Source organism: Acanthochromis polyacanthus, chromosome 8, assembly GCF_021347895.1.
Source record: "Acanthochromis polyacanthus isolate Apoly-LR-REF ecotype Palm Island chromosome 8, KAUST_Apoly_ChrSc, whole genome shotgun sequence".
Taxonomy (NCBI): Eukaryota; Metazoa; Chordata; class Actinopteri; family Pomacentridae; genus Acanthochromis; species Acanthochromis polyacanthus.
The window spans coordinates 36,118,598-36,140,380 of record NC_067120.1 but is presented as its reverse complement, the minus strand read 5'-3'; the positions used below and the strand labels follow the sequence as shown (position 1 = coordinate 36,140,380).

At 40.5% G+C, this 21,783-nt stretch overlaps 1 protein-coding gene across 2 annotated transcripts in view; it reads right to left on the bottom strand.

Moving 5' to 3' along the window:
* The window catches only part of LOC110955854 (synaptic vesicle glycoprotein 2B-like), a 105,638-nt gene that overhangs the window by 39,729 nt on the left and 44,126 nt on the right, over nucleotides 1–21,783 (bottom strand). Inside the window, exons 1-2 of one of the 2 annotated variants that reach the window (XM_022200995.2) lie at nucleotides 17,690–17,870; nucleotides 1,066–1,679 (exon numbers count right to left, since the gene is read on the bottom strand). In XM_022200995.2, the coding sequence (XP_022056687.2) occupies nucleotides 1,066–1,301 (236 nt within the window). In that variant the 5' untranslated portion in view covers nucleotides 1,302–1,679; nucleotides 17,690–17,870. Of the gene's footprint in view, nucleotides 1–1,065; nucleotides 1,680–17,689; nucleotides 17,871–21,783 lie in introns of those variants that run through there. The other variant, XM_051952664.1, reaches the window with a different exon arrangement.

Genomic DNA, 21,783 nt, shown 5'->3' with positions numbered 1-21,783 from the left:
CCAATGAAGATCACATTAAATGAATCATAAATCCGGTGTAGACATAGTTAATGTGGTAAATGACTATTGTAGCTGGAAACGGCTGATGTTTAATGGAATATCTCCATAGGGGTACAGAGGAACATTTCCAGCAACCATCACTCCTGTGTTCTAATGCTACATTGTGTTAGCTAATGGTGTTGAAAGGCTCATTGATGATTAGAAAACCCTTGTGCAGTTATGTTAGCACATGGATAAAAGTGTGAGATTTCACAGAAAACATGAAATTGTCTGGGTGAACCCAAACTTTTGAGGGGTGGTGTAGGTGAACTCATAGCACTTAGTGAGATGTAAATCTTACTACGTGAAGTGCTACAATCCACAGTGGCCTTTAGATTTGCGATGAGCAAACAGTCAGCACTGTTGACAAATAACCACCAAATACTCTAATAGGGAGGAAACAAAACCAGAATCAGGGATGGCGGTTTTCTGCTTCAACCGGTTGGGTTTAAGTTTGAAAAGTGCAAACTCCGTTCTTATAGACAATCAACTGAGGGTGGGGTTTTTTTCCCCTTTTGCTGGCTTTCTTAGACAGATTAGTAGAGAAGCAAACAGGAAACTAGGTAGTAGAACGGGGGGAGAACCTGCAGCAAAAGGCCATGAACTGGAATCGATCCTGAGAACTGAGAATGTTTAATGATGTTTTAAAATCTTGAATCTTGAAGCTGAACACACATGAACAAGTCCAGCCTCCCAACACCACATAGTCCCTTTGTTTCTTTGTCCAAACTGCTTTTGGACCATAAAACTCTATGTTTTGGCAGCCAAATCTGCACCATCGAGCTCTTCTAAAGTGTTTTTTGGATGAATCACTGATAGTGGAATCTTCCTGAAGATCATTAAACTCATTGATTCTCACAGACTCCACCTCAGGGTGTCTGTTCACAATACAAATGCTGTTTTACAATACAGATGCTGGTATTTTTGGAGTGTTGCTGTGGCCCTTTGGCGTCTCAGTAAGCTGCTGCCTACATAAGACCATATTTTCTCTCGTTTCTGCTTCAAAACCATTAAAACACTGCTTACCGTGCGGCTCTCTGTGCAGCCTTCACCTCGTCCGGATGAGGAATCCCCTGATATTCTCCTTCGTACATCTGATCCTCTTCATCGTGTCCTTCGGTCACGTCGCTCGCTGCATCCTCTTCCTGAGGAGGGTAGTCTCCTTGGTATCCGTATCCATCATGGCCGCCGCCTTCCCCATACGTCCCATAGCTGTCGCCGCCTCCTTGGTGGTATACGTTGTTCTGGTAGGGGTCGGCCATCTTGGCTTACTAGTAACTAACAGCTAATATATATTACAGAGTAAAAGGCTTAGTTTGGCTTCAGTGGTGCTTCTTAGGGTGTTAAAGTTGAAAAACAAAGTGAGATTAAAGTGCAGTCTGAGCTTTTAGTCTAGCAGGATAAAGTAATTAGCCTTTCACACTGCTGTCAGACTCATTAGTTGCTGTGCTCCTTTTACTCCTTTTCAATTAAGCTAATAAAGGATGTAGCATCAGACTTTCAGTCACTTTGGCTTGCAGTGAAGCTCCTTCTGGTAGGATGAAACCTTTGTGTTAAGTTTTTCTGTCTTGGTTTTTGCATTCAGTTGTGCCGTTGTTTGTAGTACGTCAGAAGTCCTGGATGATCTTCAGCGCTTACATCTGGAAACAGAAAAACTCTGGTTAGTATATGGTCCAGATCTGGAAGGAAGATGGGGTTTTAAACGCTCACAGGGTTTGAGACTCAGGCTAATTCCTGGGTAGGTTTTCTGTAGACAAAGAAGAATCTTGATTGCCAATGAAATCACAATGTGAGGGATGACCTCTTTAACCCGTTGCGCTTCAGTGTCCCGCCCCCGGTACACTTTGAGATCTGCATAAGCATTTCCTTAAATGTCTGAAGCTGCAAACGCGATTATACAAACACTATACGCCGATGGAAAGCTTAGATTCTCATGAATCCGCCGGTATAAACCACTTTCAGATGTGATTACCACAGCGGGAAATATAAACACATTTGTCCGACAAACAACGAATATCCATCCATCCGTTCTCTATACACGGCTTCAGCGTACACAGCGCGACTCACATTTCCGGGTTTATTATTACACACAGATGAAAATATTCCACAAAAAACGGCCATAATCCAACCTTGGACATCCAGACGACACAAGCCAGTAAACTATTTTGTCCAAAACATGTCTTGAAGTCGGTATATAATCCACTAATCGGTCGTTTTCGAGGAAATGCACCTCGCGATGCGCGTCCAATATTCCCTGTATTTCTCGTCATATTTTTATTTACAAATAAAATATTAGCGATTTTTTTGGACTGAAAATGGCTGGAATTGACTGCAGCTTAAAGGGCTATACAGTTTGGTCAATATTTGTGCCATACTTCTGTCACTGAAATTGGAAATGCTCTTTGAAGATGTATTTTTACATTGAATTTTTTTGCACAAAGGTACTTTTGTAATGTTGAATACAATTTCTCTTTTATCCAAATATCAATTTTGATCCCAAAACTTTTTCCTGTGGTTGTTGCTCAATTTGCATTGACTGTTATGCAAATAGAGTAAACTAACAAATAGAGCAAATTAACTCTGGTTAGTTTACTCTTTTTGCATAAGTGTAGTGTACATGCACATAGTGGCAGCACTGCAGACTATAAACAGGAAGATATCGTCCACATGTGCATGGTTTTATTCTGAGGCTTTATTGGACCTTCAGTTCAGCCTCTGTTGACAAACTTTCAATACACATATGTAGGAGAAGACCTAACATAAATGTTTCAAATAGACTGTGGCACACTGTGGAACCTGCAAAAAGTCCTCCATCCATCTATTCTCTGATGCAAGACAAGGGCTATTACTATTTTTCTATCAATTAATCTATCGACAGTTCCAGATTCATTTGTTCGTTTTCCTCCTTTGCATTAAACCTCCTTCAACTCTGACAAACTGCATGTCATTGTGTGATGCAGCAAGGTACGAAATGTAACCAAAAGTTTTCATGTTAAAATACAAAACTGTAGAGTTCACCTTGAAACTCCAACTTGATGAAAATGAATAAAACGGAGGGCTTATTATCTAAGCCAGTAGCGCAACTTCAAAAGAAATCTAAGTTTCTACTGAAGCCCTGAACAAAGTGAAAAAGTTCAGTCTGCATAATGGACACAGTCAGTGAATATTTTACTGAAGGACAGAGCAGCTAGAGCAACTCATTTTCACCTCATGCAATCAATCTCTGACTTTGATCGTAGAACTGAATGCTTTTAAAAAACAGACGTGTTGAAGGTGCAGAGCAGCGGTTTAGGAGTGAACTGGTTAGCATGTAGTCTTAATGAGCTTCTTTTCAACCATTATTATTATTGTCTGACGAAAGAAACAGAAAAAACGTAAATAGGAAGCACTTTAATGAGAATTCAGCTGTAAATAATACAGCGTATGTGAGCGTCGACGTCATCTTTAATGACAACTAATCACTGCGACCTCATGGTAGATCTTTTTACGTGCAATCTCCCGCCCACGTTTGTTCTATTTTATTAGTTTTTATTTGATTTCATTTACCTCCCACACAGTATTGTATATATCTTGTGTTTTTTGCATATGTTGTAATTCTAAATACAGTCTTGTATTATATGTACATTTGATTTTATTCTTTATTGTTGTAGCTTGTTATCCACCTTCCAGTGGCAGCTATTTATATTTTCATCATGCCGCCATGTATGATGACAATAAAGCTATTCTGTTCTTCAAATAAATTTATTTTGCAACTCAAACAGTGTGACAGAGGCTGTTTGAAGCTTCAGAGATTAAAGACAAAGTTGAAAAAAACAGCATTACAGGAGAATGTTGGTGAGTTTTACTGATGTGGGTGAAACCAAAATATTCTGTTTCAGGTTTATGGAATGCTACGGCTGTAGTTTCTTCATGCAAATTGTGTGGGTTTTTTTTAGCACTAATTATTTAGCTGGACTTTCTTGGGGAAAATGTTGTCATGGACGCTGTTGTCTTGGATTAAGGCTCCAAGTTGTGACTTTATTCACTGTCGACGAATCAGTTGATTATTAATTAACAAGCCAATTAGTTGTTTGGTTTGTAAAATGTCAGAAAATAGTAAAATACATCGCAAAGTGTCTCCCAAAGCCCAAGATGATGCCTTCAAATTTCTTGTTTTATCCACAGCCTGAAATATATTCCGTTTACTGTCTTAGTAGAAAAGAAATCAGAAAATATTTACATTTAAAATTCTGATGTTTTTCGGTTTCTTTAAGAAAAAAAAAACTCAAACCATTCAGTCGATTATCAGATTAGTCACAGATTAATTTATTAGCTAATCCTAATTGGTTAATCTCCTCCTAGAATACAGAAAAAGACAAAAGAAAGACATGCTAAAAGAGAGATGGAACTACAAAAGCCACTAAACTGACCATATTTGGTGGATTTTCTGTTTCCATTTTACACTTAAGTTTTCTAAACTCCATTCCAAAATCTGGCTCACACTGGCTGCTAATAATTTCTGAAAACTGGAAAGACAGAACCGCATCTGCCACAGATAAGGGATAAAAAATGACCTTCTTATAAAAGAATCTCACACTCAAGAAGATCCAAGCAGTTGGACAAACTTCTACAGTGAGTGTAAAAGTGTTTTGGCAGCGTAAAAAACCCACTACTGTGTGTATACAACACACACAGATGAATTGATTTGTTTTTTTGTTTTGCTTGCTCTTCTTTCCACCCACTGTTTTGATTCTTCTTGGACTAGAGAAAGGTAAACAGACCACATAACAGTACATCTGGGTCTCATTTCTGAGGGATTTTAAGCCAAGAAATACATTTGTGTTTATATAACAACATATTTTGGAGACTAATGCAATGATTATTTAATTAAATCGCAAATTAATTATGTTTTTAAGCCCAGTTTCCATTAACCTCTTGCCTCCATACTTCCCACATAAGTGATAATTATGATCAGACAATCAGAAATCACCACCTCCAGCTGGATGAAATGAGAAAAAACAACAAACACACGATGTAGAAAACACCCGGTGGAGGTTTTGATTCCACTATTACTAAGTCTACAAGCAGAGCAGAGCAGTATTAGGTTACTTTACGCTGCTGCTGTTTGATGGCTGCCCACACCGACGCATCCGTGCTCTCTTAATTCAATCGTGCACCATATGAAAGGCAAAACTGCTCACAAAAGAGCTTCCCACTTTGTTTACCAGCTACTGAAACAGATGACTGCGATCCACAAAGACGTGGCCTGTCCCGTCCTGTGTGGTTGTGTGGTTTCTTCTCCCCTCTGAGGCTCTTCATGATTACACAACATTACTCCATTAGACTAACAGCAGAGCACCATTAGCGGTCGGGGTGACGGCCACTGGATTTACTGCCCCGCTTTGTTCCGCTTTGTTCAACTGTTTGGTAAGCTTTGTCCTGCCCCGGTTAGCTCTGCTCCGATACTGCTGCACCTAAATATACAAGATAGAACACCCAGAACATTTTCAGATTCCAGTTCATCAACAGTATAACATCAAAAAAAAGGTAATAAACTCTTCGTCCATGGGATTCATCTTCATTTTAATGAGATCACAGCTTCCTTTATGCATTATTTTGAGTATTAATCTTAAAAACAACCAATAAACAAACAAACCCTGAGAAGAAAACAAGTTCATTATGACTCAGCAGGGCTAAATTATTTGATGGACAGCTGGACAGAGATGACCGGCGATCCAGCCACATGCTGTTTGGCAGGAAATTAAAAATCTGGAGTTCTTTGGACGCTGCTGTTCCATCTCCATCACTCGATTGAGCCGGCTATATTGACCGTCTCACTCCTAATAAAGCGCATAGCTAATCTTATAGCAGTGTCAGCGGGGTGTATGCAGTCTTTAGAATATCAGCACCTGAGCACCGACCTGCAGGAGGCCCGGGGATCGTTCACGGAGCCAGAAAACACGATAAAGATCAACAATATTCCTCAGCGCTGTGTGGCTCTGCTTCTAAAAAAACATTCTATTTCCACCAGCCTCACAGCTTCTGCTTGTCATACAAACTTTACAGATAAAGCAAATCATTCATAACATAATGAAAATGGATAAAATCTGCCTGCGTGAATCCACACAAGAAAAATAAGACATCATCTTCCATGAGGTGCTGTTATTCCTTCTACGACAATCAAACAGAAGGTGCTTTTTATCACTTCTCTGCTATTTTGTTGTTAGAATTTATTAGCCATACATAGTCAAAGTTCCCAAACTTGAGGTGAATGTATGGAAAAGTGCTCCCTATAGGAGAAAAGTTTAGAATTCAGTCAGATCTAAACACCTCATTTACATTAAGCTGGTTTGAGATGAACTGTGTCTCGCCTGTGGAGCGTTGCAGAGCAGAAAGCGGCAGTAAAGACAGTTTCTGGCAAACTTTGGTCTATAGATGAAGTCACAGAAAGCCTCATATCCTGGAACAGCTGAATCCAATTTGATAAAATGTTATTCCAGGAGTGTCCAACTCCTGGAACTCTCTGAACCCCAAAACCTGCCAATTTTAATGGCATAGTTTCTTTAAAAAAAAAAAAAAAGTTAAAAACATTAATCAGATGTTTTTCTTTCCATTGTCCTTGAATATATAATGTCTAGCATGCAGTTCTATCAGGAAAAATATCCAAATCTAGGCTAAAAACTGAAATATATCATAATAATCACTTTATTCAATATGTGTTGTTTGAAAATTTGCCAAAAATAAAGACTAAACTGAGAATTCTCTCTTGCTCTATGCAACTGAGAAGCCAAGCCTGGTTCAGCTGTGACCAACAGTCGTGAAAACACTAAGTGAGTTTTCAGGTGACTGCAGGCAGTGTTTGCACAGAAAAGAGAGGAGATTACTGACAGGAAAATGAATAAAATAAATGCAGCATGGCTCACAAACAGGGTGCAGAAGAGCAAGCTGTCAGCAAGTTGATGGAGGATATTTTCAGAGGTTGTTCCCATTTTTATAGTTTTTGTAAAATAAATATTCAAAGAAATTCAACATTTTTTAAGATTATGGCATTTACGTTATATTGTCCAATGGTTTTTCTGTTTCCATAGAGGTGCAGGACTTTATACTGCAGTGAAAAATGAGCCGACAGTGAGAAAAAACAAAAAAACAAATGCACCAGGAACTGCTCGAGTTCAGATGATTATCAGCATTTCATCATTAAATTGATACAACTTGTGATCTGGTGTTATTTAACCCTCCTGTTGTCTTCGTTTACGGGCACCAAAAAATAGTGTTTCCTTGTCTGAAAAATATTCAAAAATTCCCCAAATTTCTGAAAATTTGCAAAACCTTCAGGAAGAACATTCCAATAATTCCTTAAAAGTTTCCCTTAAGTTTGTTTTTTTAAATCCCCCAAATTTGGCAAGAAAATTCTTGTAAATATTTTCAAAAAGAGTAAAAATCTTCCAAAAAAATCCTAAAAATGTCTAAAGTGATTCCATATACATCAGTAAAACTTCTAATATTTTCTTTATGAACATTAACATAAAAATCAACCAAAATCCAGTCACTGGATTTTGGTTGATTTTTATGTTAATGTTCTGAAGAAGCATTTTAACATTTCTTTTTTTCCACCAAAAAATGTTCAAAGACTTCCCAAAAATGTTGAAAATGTGGACATCAGAAGTTTAACTGTGAATTTTTTTTTTCCCCCACATTTCCAAAATTTAGAACTGCTCAATTTTGACCCGCAGGACGACACGAGGGTTAAATCAATAAAAATACATTCTCTGTACATTATTTTTTTTAGAATATCAACATAAATTGTAGTACACAGGGCTGCTACAGAAAGAAATCTTGATATCTTCACAACACCGTTTAACCGATTAAACACGACATCATCAGTATCAGCTGATTATCGGCTCCTAAGGCTGGTAAACAAAATGTCTGCTTCTGCTTTCGAGGGTTAATGCCCTGTTAAGCTTCTTGACCAGAGCCTTCTTGCACTGTAACATATTTGAAAAATCATAGAGATAAAAGAACTATATACTTCAACAGGCCTGCACATGAATACATGTGTGGTGCAGCAACAGCAGCAGATGTGATTTGTTTCCACGGCTGAAACACAACAGAAAAACACAGAGCAGGACTCCACATCCTGAAACCTGAGATGAGAGAAAACACTCCAACAGAAGGCTCCTCCTCTCATGGGAGCACAGAGGCTCGTTGTACTGACAGATAGAAAATACACCTCTTACACCGTTTTCATGACAACCTGAAGGTTTTGGAAATACGCTGAAGAACTGAGCGAGCAGACAGACGAACGCCGCTCAGAGCTGCGACGGCAGATGTGCAGCTGCAGAGAAAGCAACGGCCCAGTCATTTAGAGCAGATTAATAATGCATCACGTTCCTATCTAAAGCGGGAAGAGACCTCGCAACACACACTCTTTAGGTACAGCGATGCCTACCGTTTCAAACCGGAGCAGAGAGAAGCATCAAAACACGAACTATCAGCTGGGTGTAAAAGGTCTACAGCGGTGTTTTACATCTTTACCACAAATCCTCCAGTTTACATTTCATTTCATTTGTTTTCTTGTCTGCTTTATGAAAATCAGTACTAACAATCAAACAATCAGAAATCAAAGGTTCAAATGACAATATGCTGAGGCAGAACTGTGATCTGAATTAGGGACGATATTCTGCATTTTTATCCCCTGCCTCCACGAAGTGGAAAAGGGGGATATCGGTTTGGCCTCCGTCCGTCCGTCCATCCATCCGTGCTTCCGTCCGTCCGTCCGTCCGTCCATGCGTCCGAGATGAAGGGGACAGCTTGTCTCGGAAAGTATTACAGCTAGGATTACGAAATTTAGTGTGTAGCTTCACACCATGGACACCTTGATCAAGTTCGAAAATGAGACCTGTGCGATAATATTTAACAGAGTTATGGCCCTTGATCGCTATCTTGGATATAGACTCATAGACATCACATGTGGCGGGGGATATTGATGACCATGTCGTCTTGTTCTGATTATCTCTGTCTTTATTTCTATTAAGCTATTACCAATCAAATAAAATAAATGCACTTCCCTCCCTTTGCTCTTTAATCTGTGGTTTACAGTGGATACAGTGGTATCCGATTGGCTGTTACATATCACAAGTAAGCCAATCGGATAGAGATAGATGAGCATTTTTGCAGAATTTACGCATTTTACAGATGTTTGAACCTTATTCCTACACAGTTTTTGAAAATTATATTATTCCAACATCTTTTAACCATTTTTTCTGGAAGCTTTGCTGCCAGATAATTATTGCTATACAGTTTTTTAGAGTGCATGTTTCATGCTGTCCAAAGCTGGTAGCAAGTGGTAGTAATAGCCTACTAGTGAAATGACTTAAATGCTCTCTACTTCATCGCTTATTCAGAGGTGTGTTTCCATCCCCCATGAAACACATGAACTCTTCCTTATAACAGTCTCTCCAGGATTTCGCGGGCGTTTTTCGTGATTGTTGCGGCCGAAAATGCCTGAATTCGCGGCAGCTTTTCTTAAAAATTGCGATAAAAGTTGCGATGCTTTAAGCTTATTTGTTGTGATGAAATTGCGGGACACAGTGAAAACTGCTAAAAAGCTGCATTTTTTCCAGCCTGTAGAACATGTTTCAACACTGTAGTTGACAATATTTATTCCGAAATTAATTATTTTGCGTTCCAACCCATTTCCACAAAAGCTGGCACACCATGGTGGGACATTAGCAGCAGCCAGATACTGGTTTAATATGACATGGTTGGTATTTGTGGCACAAATTGATAATTTACTGTTGAATGAATCATATTTGGACATATCTGTCAGTGGCTTAAAAAGTTAATTTCACTTCCTGGCACACACATGTTCACAAAAACACACACACTCACGCCTTGTCACGTCAATTAACAAGAAGAGAGCGCAGTCCTCCACCAAGACAGGTGTGTGTTCTGCATGTGTACATACCGAATCGTGTGTCCTAAACATGTAGCGGGCGACAGGAATTGATGGGACTCAGAAACACCCCCACAATTTAATCAATTGTTCCTTGCGTCATTTCCGATACATCCACAGTGGTAGGTTTGTTGTAGGATCACAATAATGTGATCATCTGCGGGCCGCTGAGGTAGTGTTCACTTGTTGCCGTGGTTACCGTGCCGCTATCAGACACTGTGCCGCTATGAATCCTTAACAAATCCGTAGATCCAAACTTTAAACCGTATCACTGCCGAAATCTAATCATTTGGTCCTTGTGTCATTTCTGACCGACACTGAAAATTTAATTCAAATCCCTGAGTTTGTTTTTGAGTGATGTTGGTAACAGAGGAAGGATTCACACACCCTGATCGTCACATAACGCCGCCGTGTTCTCTGGTGGAATAATTAATCTAATTTACCTCATTCTTTCAGCGCTCTAACGGATCTGGATGGAACAGTTTCCATCATGGTGATTTGTCTGGTCTGTTGTCCACTCATTTCAGCCGTTCTAATATGTTTCGCTTTTTTTTTTTTTTTTAAAGTGTGTATCAATGGATAATTTTTTTTCTTTTTTTGTATTCCATCACAATATTGCACAGGTGTGAAGCAGTTTAGCTCCGCTTTGGTGAAGAACATCAGTGAATTAATTGTTTATCACGGTCTTCAGAAGTAATTTTTGTTGGTAAAAGAGAGACATTAGTACTGCTGCATTGTGCCATACAAGTTTGCTTTTCCAAGGGGAGTTCATAAGTATAAGAATCCCCTTGATAATGTTCAGTAATTTATTTAGTTTGAATACTTGTTGATTAGTTAAATATACATAAATTTGCCGGACCTGACAGGGGAAAGGCAGGAAGAAAGAAACGAGAAAAGGAGGAAAAAAAAGAGGGGACAAGAGGGGATAGTGAAGAGAAAAGGAAAAGTGCAAGAATACAATTATCTTTCAATTGAAACCGACACAACAGATAACAAGCTAGTACACCTTAACAAAGACACACCGGAACGCATCCTACGGGTTTTGTTACGAAACAGCTAGTAATTATTCAAATCATCTATGTGAAACACACAAACTGAGGAAACATGTCTTCTGATATTCTGGCACCAGGACAAACTTAACACCCCACAAGACAACATGGTTGCTATGTTCACATGCAGAGTACGGTGCAATTGTGACTGTGATCATGCAACTATGACCTCTGACCTCCGTGAAGGCCAGAAGCGGGCCCGAGAGCCCACAAGACCCAGGCGAGCCGGCAGCAATCCCAGAGCAGAGATCCGAGCCTCCAAACCACGAGGACGACCATGGACCGGCCCGGAAGGGGGCAGAGGGAGAACCCGGCCAGGACCCCCAGCGTCCAGCAGGGCCGGGTCCCAGGCGCCAAAGAGGCAACCCCCGCCCCCCCAGGCAGAGGGTCAACATTGCCAGGGGAACCAGCCACCCCAGATGGCCACCCGGCATGGGCCAGCGCCCCCGCCACAGCCCAAGATCCAGGGCACCCCACCCCCCACCCCCAACCCGGAAGTGTCAAAAACTTGGAATATCACGCCGTCCGCTAGGGTTGGCTCCAAAAAGCTTTTTCTCCATAGACCCCAATTCATTTTTGGAAAAAATAAAATTTGATAGACTGATGTTCTACAGCTCAGGATTTTTTCCCCGTTAGTTTTCATGGTCAAAATGAGAGATCAGGTGGCCGATCTTAAAATAAATCAATACTGAATTTTAAATAAATTGTTAAAGTTGGCGGAGCCAGGGGGCGTGGCTATACTTGATAGACAGCAACAGAAGCCTCTGCGGTAAAACGTGGGCGGGATAAGAGAGTCCTCAGCCAATCCTGCCCCTAGTTGCTCTCCGGTCCAGTTTGTTTGATGACGCTTTTTACGTCACTGGCTCCAAAAAATCCAAAAGGGCGACCAGGAAGTAGCAAAATCCGGGCTTCATTTTCTCGGCGTTGAAACCAACAGGTGACATCACAGTTAGTTTACGCCTGGCTTTGACCCAGCTTGGTTGTCAGAGGGGAAATATTCCCCCTGGCTGTACAAAACTGATATTGGTAAGTAATTAATGCTTCGAGCACACTATGCGATATCAGGCCAATTTTAGTTTAGTGTCGGGTGAGACAAGCTCCGACAAAAAACCTAGTCAAAATCGGCCTGATATCATGTTGTTAGCTCTAGGCATAAGCAAGTAATTAATAAAAATACATACATTACATAAATGTAGGTAGGTAATTAAAACATATTATGGCTCAAATTCCTTATTTCGAGTTTTTGTACGACGGCGACAATGACCGACGCGAAAACAAACCCCCCCCCAAGGCACCAATCCTAGGGGAAACACTGATCTTCAAACCATAAACAAGGAAGTGAATTCTGTGACATACGTGCATTACATTTGCGCTGGGAGCTGCTATGATTGGTGGAACTCATGGGAGGCGGGCCAAAATTGCGGGAAAGTTGCCGTGATTGGACAAAATTGCAAGGACGTGAAAAATTTGCAGGGATTGGTTGATTTCGTGTGGATTTGCGCGATCGCAACATCGCGAATTCCTGGAGGGACTGTTATAGTAAGTCTAAAACCACCTCAACAGAGCAGATTTTGCTGTTTCCATTTACCGTTTCTAATGTGATACTTCAAAATGGACATAAAATTTGTGATAAAAGCACTTTGGTTGACTTTGGGTTTTTATTTGCGGTGTTTTCTGTGAACTAGATTGCACAGGTGCTCCTAATGAAGTCCCCTATGGGTGCACATGCTCAGCAAATTTCTCCCTGAATAAACAGAGGTTACGCAGAATAGAGTGAAACAGCATTTCTCTACAGTGTGATGAAGGAACAGGATGGCATTACAGTGACTTCACTCTCCTCCCCACAGAGACGAAACAACAGGAGATGCAAAAGCAGAGCCAGAAGGACAGTGAAGGACCCAAACCTCCACAGGAACCGACTGGTATGATCAGGCAAACTTCTTCACTGCCACAAATCCCAAAGAGAAGGATTTCTTCACACAGACCATCAGCGCCTGACACAAAAAGCAAGACACTTCACAGGGACAATAAACCCAAAGATGTTTATCTCCTACAAATTATACTATGCCTTGTATCGCTGCCCGTCTTCGCACTGTTCCATTTTTACTTCTGATCACCGGTTTGTACATTTTAATGCACATTTCTTGCTTGCTTTGGTATATCTGGCTCCACATTTCACTTTATGCATCTATAAATGTCAAAAAAAAAATCAGTAGAATCTCAAACATGGCTCAGTTTATATATATTAAATGAGGATGTTTTCAAAAATTGATCCAATAATGATGTTTTAAAATAAATCTGCCATGACAGAAGAAACAGCTTGAGTTCACCATTAGTTCAGATATGTCTGTGATTACAGAAGGACAGATTAGTCTTGTGGATGTTGTTAAACAGCAGATATACACAGAAAAATTACTTTGGAATCGAGCTTTTGTGAGTTCACAGGATGAGGACAAAAACAACGTGGTGACAAATGCAGTTTTTTTCTTCAAGTCATCGCTGTCTAACTGTTAAACTCATTAAAACTTGGGTCATGTGGAACCTACAAACCAACACAAAGACTGTTTCCAGCACAGATGTCAGTATTTGGCAGTCAGGAAGGAGCGAAGTATTCTTGCCACACAATACAGAGAAAAACTGGGCGACAATAACCAGAAGTTCTGTTGTTATGTGACCCTGAAAATCTACAGAGAACGCACTTTCTAAGTAACGTGTCAAAACTGACCAAAAAGGACTACACTTTTATTAGAGAAAACTAAAAATTTAGGTTTGAACCATTTGATCTGCTTTTGCAAAAAACAATGGAAAACAATACAGGAAACACGACTGCTGCTCATGGAGGTTTGTTTTTTGTTTGTTTGTTTTTAGATGTGCCTTCAGCTTACCAGTGCTAACTGTAGCTTACAAAGCTTAGCATATAATTTAATTTCGAAGCTCTATAATTTTACCGTCTACCGAATAAAATCCAAAATATTTCCAAACAGTAATCGCTTCAGATTGCTTGTCGTGCCAATCACTCTCTGCAGCCGTCTCTCTGCCGTTATTTTCCTACAGTAGTTCCTGAATTATTTGCAGGTTTCGGCTTGACCTACATCTCATTTTCAATCCGTGAAAGTGAAGTTGTGACTCCCGTATTCAATGCAATAGTTTAGGTCTTATGTGATAATTCACAAGGCAGATGGCAGCATTTTTAATCCCACAAATACTACTTTTCACATTTCGATGTCTGCTTTGTTTCCAATTCTGTTATATGATCAAATTTGGAATATTTGTTGACATCTCTTGTGAGGCTATTGACCAAATCACAGCTCTGTCAGTCGAAACAGGGTTAGCTGTTCACTAAGACAATTCCAATGTTTGTTTTTTCTTTTTTGTTTGTATGGAGACCTCTGGTTTTACACTACTGTCTTCCCTCTAACTGAGCCCAGTAGCTGATAACCTTTGCTGTCCAGACCAACTAAGCAGTAATGACGGACAAGCAGAGAATCACTGTTATAATGTTGCATGAACTTGGCCTTTAACTCTTTTCTTCTAGGGCAGCAAACATGGTGTAATATTTGGTTAAGTGGCTGCTAACAGTACTTCTGTTGTACACTACAGTCTCACACACAGATTATCCACAAGCCTGTGTTCCTAAAAGGGAAAGACCTAGTTGGTAACGAGATTATTGTTCCACCTCAGGTTTCAGTTTCTCCCATCATAACCATGGGCGGTGTCCGTCATTAACTGGATAAACAAACACTTGACTGGTAGTTGGAAAGCATAAATTTTGCAGTGGGTTGTGCTAATTTTCATGTGTTCCTGTAGCAAAACAAAAATGGAGGTCAACCAGTTTACATGCAGGAAGATTTGCCCAAAAGAGGCCAATAAAGGAGGAAACTATCTAAGATCCCGGATGGAGGACTGTTGGACTGTAGAGCTACAGAAAGACCTGGACCATGAGCTAGACTACCCACGGCAACGAATTTAATTCTCTGCCAGGGTCGGTCTAGTTACCCTCAGTAAGCCTCGAGGTTGGATGCTCGTAAAACTGGCCGACGAATCACCATGAAGTGTAGAGTCAGAAGGCGGGCGTAACTAAGTGACGACAGAGGCGCGACGATTCTGACAGAAACAACCGGAAACAACCATAGAAACAAGGATAGACAAGAAGATGGCTGGGCACAATAAACAGTTATCTTTCGTTGAGCTCCATAAGCACCGACTCTGAATAATCTTTCTGTTAACATGTCTGTAAAATACTTGAGCTTCACCCATTGACTGTATAAATAAGGCTTCACCGAACTCCCGCATCCTCTGATTTCCGGCGCTCTAGGAACTACGTCAGCCTTTTCGTTGCACTGATTGGTTGTATACCTACCCAATTGCTGCAGAGTGATTTGAAAGACAACCTTTTAGCCCGCCTCCCTCCCTGTCGAGAGTTCCTAGACCCTTGCGTCTTCAGACCTGGGTCTAGCGCGGCTAGGCTAGACCTACAATGGAACAGATCAGACTGGAACAGACCTACTGATCTAGACTAGAACTAACCAACTAATCTAGACTAGAACAGACCTAACCAGAACAAATGAAGTAACCCAGACTGGGCAAAACCAAAGTGGAATAAAACAATTGCTATGTCCAAGACTGAGAAAGACCAACTGACTCAGACTAGAAGAAACTCAAATGGAACAAACCAAGAGAACAAACTAGAACAGACCAACTAATCCAGACTGGAACAAACCACCCAACCTGGACTGGAATGGGCCAGACTAAATCAGATCAAAGTGGAACAGTCCAACTTGCCCAAATTGGGACAGAAAAATTGATCCAGACTGCAACAAGCCAAAATGGGACTAACCAACTGACCGAGACTAGAACAGACCAACCTAGAACAACCGGCCAGGAATAAACCAAACTGGAGCAAACTTACTTAGTCAGCCTGGAATAAGCCAACCACCCCAGACTGGAAGAGACCACCTAGCCTCTACTGCAACAAACCCACTAACCCAAACTAGAATAGAGCAAATGGGGACAAAACAACTGACCTAGACTGGAACAGACCAGGCGTAAACTAACCGTGACGTCACCCGTTGGTTTCAACGTCGAGAAAATGAAGCCCGGATTTTGCTACTTCCTGGTCGCCCTTTTGGATTTTTTGGAGCCAGTGACGTAAAAAGCGTCATCAAACAGACTGGACCGGAGAGCAACTAGGGGCAGGATTGGCTGAGGACTCTCTTATCCCGCCCACATTTTACCGCAGAGGCTTCTGTTGCTGTCTATCAAGTATAGCCACGTCCCCTGGCTCCGCCAACTTTAACGATTTATTTAAAATTCAGTATTGATTTATTGTAAGATCAGCCACCTGATCTCTCATTTTGACCATGAAAACTAACGGGAAAAAAATCCTGAGCTGTAGAAAATCAGTCTATCAAATTTTATTTTCTCCAAAAATGAATTGGGGTCTATGGAGAAAAAGCTTTTTGGAGCCAACCCTAGCGGACGGCGTGATATTGCAAGTTTTTGACACTTCTGGGTTGGCTTCAATTCTGGAGCCAGATGCTACGTCCACTATATATACAGTCTATGGAACAGACCACCTGATCCAGGCTGGAACAACCCAACTGACCAGACTGGAAAAGACCATCTGATCCACACAGGAACAAGCTCACTGGCCCAAACTGGAACAAACCAACTGAACCAGACTGGAACAAACCACCTGATCCAGACTGGAACAGATCAAATGACGCAATTCCAACTTGGTCCGATCAGCCATCAAACCCAAATCACATTCATCAGCTCAGCTTAGTGTCCGACTTCAGTGTTTCAGCTGCTGTGGTGGATGGAGAGCTGTCTATGTGGAATTTAAACCTCAGGAACATATTTCATGATAGAAAAAAAATCAAACAAGAGACTACATTGATTTCCAGAAGCTAGTTGAACAGAGTCAGACGTGGCGGTGTGACTTTGCGTTCAGGATAGAAACCTCCACTGGTTCTCAAGTCCCATCTGTGGAAACCACGAAGCATAAACAGCTTCACACAGCCGATGAGTCAACAGAAACAAAAGTCCTTATTCCATCGGTGCACTTGCTATTAGAGTATACATATAGCATGAAAAGAGTGTAACGTGAGATGAGTGTTTGCATTCGTGTGTGTATGCATTGATTACATAATGCTGTTGGAAAGCAATCCCAGCTGAACAGGAGCTTCCTGTCCATTATAAATAGATTCCTGTCCTCTTTTACTTTGCACCTTGGTAGTGACTCTAAACTCGCTGTTTTCACGCCGTTTGTCAACTCAGGCGTTTTTTCTTTGCGTTAATCTGCGTGTAAACAGCTGGTGATCTGCTGTTGGGGCAAAAGTTTTGACCCGGTCATGCTCTAAATGGCATTATTCTACTGTGTGGAACTTAAAAACAGAATTTATCATTACACTGAATGTGGTATTGATGGAGTATATCTGACAATTATAAATATAGCACCATGAATCAGACAAAAGAACTCCATAAATATTTAGTTGTGCTCTAAAATCTGACACAAATCAAAATAAATGTGTCATTATCGTGCTAAACTTCAATTAAACATACATTTATTTTAAAAACTGCTCATTCCATTCAACACGCTGCGGCTTTTGCAAGTCAAATACAACACAAACACCTCCCAACTACATTTTAAAATCACTTCTCTTACCTGAACGAGTCAAACCGAAGCTCCCGACTTCACAACAAATCTATTTTAAAATTCACTCTCTGCCTAAAAATGTAGTCTGGAGTTTGTGCACTGTAAATGTAAAGAGCATCAGCACACAGAGGCAGGACTGGGGGATTAGAGCAGGGAAGGATAGTGACAGCCTTTCTCTCCCCCTCCCTCTTTCTCTGCAGCACTCCTCCCTGCTGCCATCCACCCCCCACATCCACAATGGTACAGCCCACCTCTGTGCTACCCTGCACGCAGGGATGCGCCATTTGGCCGACCGGAGGGGAGGGTAAGGGGTCGGGGATGGGGGTGGGGATGGGCGTGGAGGGGGATTGAAAGAGGCATATGGGAGGCCGGTGGGAGGGGGATGGAGGGATGGATGGATGGGTGAGGAGGTGGAGTGACAGATGTGTTGACTTAGTGTGAGAGCAGAGATGCTTGATGAGATGTTTTCTCTACGATGATGCAAAAGTCCTGCAGCTTTACAGAAACTGAATCATGTTTACCCTCCTCATACATGCACTTTTTAGCTTTGTCCCGCAGCCTTCTGCCTGATTTTCTGTGCTTCTTTTTATCTTTTTCCCCATCTTTATCCTTTCCATTTCTCTCCGACTTCCTTCTGTTTTCTTTCTTGCACTACTCGGCTGCTACAGAAATGTTATCTTTATGCATTTAAGCATCATGATTTAATAATGAGGAGGGGAGAAAATGAAAGAGACGAGAGGATACGGCGGGCTCATCCACTCCCAGAGGCTGTTTTCTCCTCGTCAACAGCTCCTCCTCCTAAATTCAGCTAATTTTGAGCAGATTTTGGTGTAAAGGGGACATTTTCCAGGACTGCACTGAACCAACGCCGATCTTGGTTCACTGAAATTATACCTACTCTTCAACCAATCGATTAATCAGTGGGAAAAGGAAAAAAACACCCATTATTTGTAGATGAATTAAATGGACCACGGTGCACTTAGTGCATTCTATCTGCTAGCCTTATTAGCCGAAATGAATTAAAAATCAACACAAAAAGCTGGTATTTGCAGCATATTAAATCATTCCATACAGAATTTATAATAACACACTCAGAGCAGACCAGCATGCACTTGCCACATATTCATATGATTTATGAAAACAGAACTATATCAACAACAAAAACTAGAAATATCACAGACAAGTTAGCTGCTGTTTTTAGATGATCTGCCATGTTAGTTCCTGAGCTGCTTATTAACTGCTGTCTGTAAAAAAATATTCACATTTAATGAATTATTTTTCTTACAAAACACTGCAAACAACCTAAAAAATTCTTAATAAATAAATAAATAAGTGCAATTTCAAAAATACTCTGCCTCAGTTTACATCAATAAAGTGCCACCGTTCATTTTCACTAAGTTTTAGCACTTTGCAAAGTCGACCCACGAGCCATACTGGACCCTCTGGTGGGCCGGTTTTGGCACATGGGCCCTATGTTTGGCACCCCTCTGTTAGAGCATACATTGGTGAGTTCAAAATTGGTGTTTCCATCTGCCACAAAACAAAATGGTTTAATCCTGAAAGGCTGTTAATGCGGAGCTTTTCTCTTCATCGGCGATTGAAAAAAAACATCAATCGTTAAGCCTACCACTCTAAAGTTTTTAACCACATAGACTTTAACTTTAAATTCAAGTGCAAGCAGGAAAGCAAAGTTTATTTATATAGCACCTTTCACAGAAAGGAAATTCACAAAGTGCTTCACAATAAAATCAGCAGGAAAAAATTTAAATCAGCAGTGAACAACAGGGAGTGACACAACCATGTGCACAAACACAATAACAGCAAACAAGTTGTCACAACAACACCACCTAAATAAAAGCCCGACTGAAAAGCCAGGTCTTTTGCTGCCTTTTAAAGGACTCCACAGAGACTAAAGTGCGCAGAGACAGTGGCAAAGCATTCCAAAGCCTCGGAGCCACTACTTGAAAGGCTCGATCCCCTCTACTCTTAAAATGGGTCTGGGGAATGACCGGCAAACCTTGGCCTGAGGATCTCAAAGAACGTTTAGGATAGTAGCGTTTTAAAATATCGGAAATATAAACTGGAGCTTGACCGTTTAAAGCTCAAAAAAGTGAACATTTTAAAATGAATTCTAAAATAAACTGGGAGCCAATGCAGTTCTTTTAAAACGGGGGTGATGTGGTCTCTTTTCCTGGTGCGGGTTAAGAGTCTTGCGGCAGAGTTTTGAACAGCCTGTAGACGGTGGAGGTCTTTCTTGCTCAAACAAGTAAAAAGGCTGTTACAATAGTCTAAGCGTGAAGAAATGAGTGCATGAATAATCATTTCAAGCTCTGCTTTAGATACCAGAGCTCTCAGCTTAGAAATATTCCTTAGCTGAAAGAAGCAGTTTCAAATTAAGTTTTTTGTATGCAGCTCCAGGGACAGAGCAGAGTCAAAGACAACACCAAGGTTTCTAAGACTTGACTGGATGGACGAGCCTAAGGTGCCTAAGTGATGCTTAATCAAGGGGATCATATTTTCTGGAGCAACAATTAGAGTCTCTGTCTTATCTAGGTTTAATTTAAAAAAATTTCCAGCTAACCACTGATTTATGCTGGACAAGCAGCTGGTTAAGGAAGACAGTTTGTGCAACTCGGTATCCTTAAAGGAGCAATATAACTGGCTGTCATCTGCATACAGATGATAAGAAATGTCCTTAAACTGACTAATTAATTTCTCGAGAGGGAGAACGTACAGTAAAAACAAAATTGGTCCTAAAACCGACCCCTGAGGAACCCCACAAGTCAAGCGTACCGTTTCAGAGAATCTGATTAGCAAGGACACTAAAACTTCTGTAAGAAAGGTAAGATGAAAACCATTTTATGACAGAACCAGATAACCCTACCTGTTCAAGTCTATTAATCATTATGTTATGATCAACAGTATCAAAAGCAGATGACAGGTGCAATAAAACTAAAACTGTGTATTCACCAGAGTCAGCTGCCATCAAAATGTCACTGGAGACTCTGATCAAGGCCGTTTCAGTGGAATGATTTCTGCGAAACCCCGATTGAAATTTGTCAAGAACATTAAATTTTTCTAAAAATGCAATGAGATTCTCAGCTACCGCTTTTTCCATTAACTAAGACAGGAATGGAAGTTTGGAAATAGGCCTGTAATTAAGAAGTTGTGAAGGATCTAGATTTGGCTTTTTTAAGTACTGGCTAAACAACCGCATGTTTAAAAATGTGGAAGTTCATTTCAGGCAATCTGATCAATTATGACCATGAGTGTAACTTTTGGGCTCATTTTCAAGACAGAAAACACTTGATTTCTGTAAGATATGACTTATAAATAACAGTCAAACTATGATGAGCTCAGCCTCTGTTATTTTTCTACAAATCTGTCCTCCTTTTTAGTCGTCTGGCTAGCAAAACAAAATCTACTAGTGAGGAGTTGAGAGAACATCTGTAAATAGTTGCATCTATTTCATTCTTAGACACCTGTACAACAGTCAGTTTCCCAATGGACATGTACAGTATTTTATTACACTATGAACAGCATTCTCTGCTTTTTGCACTGTATCATGCAATTATCATTTGCAATACTGTGTTTCTATATTCCTTTCTGCATATATTGTATTATAATCAATTTTATTACTACTATTTTTGTTGACAACAACAGCCGGAACCAAATTCCTGGTATGTTGTGTACGTACTTGGCCATTAAAGCTGATTCTGATCAACAAGCAGACGTTGAACAAGTGAAGAGTGTCGTCTGACCGCTTTACAGGACTGATATCAGCAGAAAAGTGACAAAAGAAGTGGTTTTTTTTGTTGTTTTTTTTACATTAAAAAAGGGTTGGGTGATAAATCGAATGAATTCGATTAATTCGCCTTTTTAAAACCTGACGATTTGAAAATTTGCAAAATCATAAAAATCGAGGCGAGCTTAAATATATAACAATACAGATTCTTCTTCTGCCTTTCACGATTTGTGCACTGGTGTTTGCTTCCACCTCTCATCTCCTTCCGCCAAAACACTCACATCCCTGTCATGGCGGACAGAACAGCAGACCAAGAGTTGGTCGCGACAAAAGGGCCTCATGTTACATCGATTATATG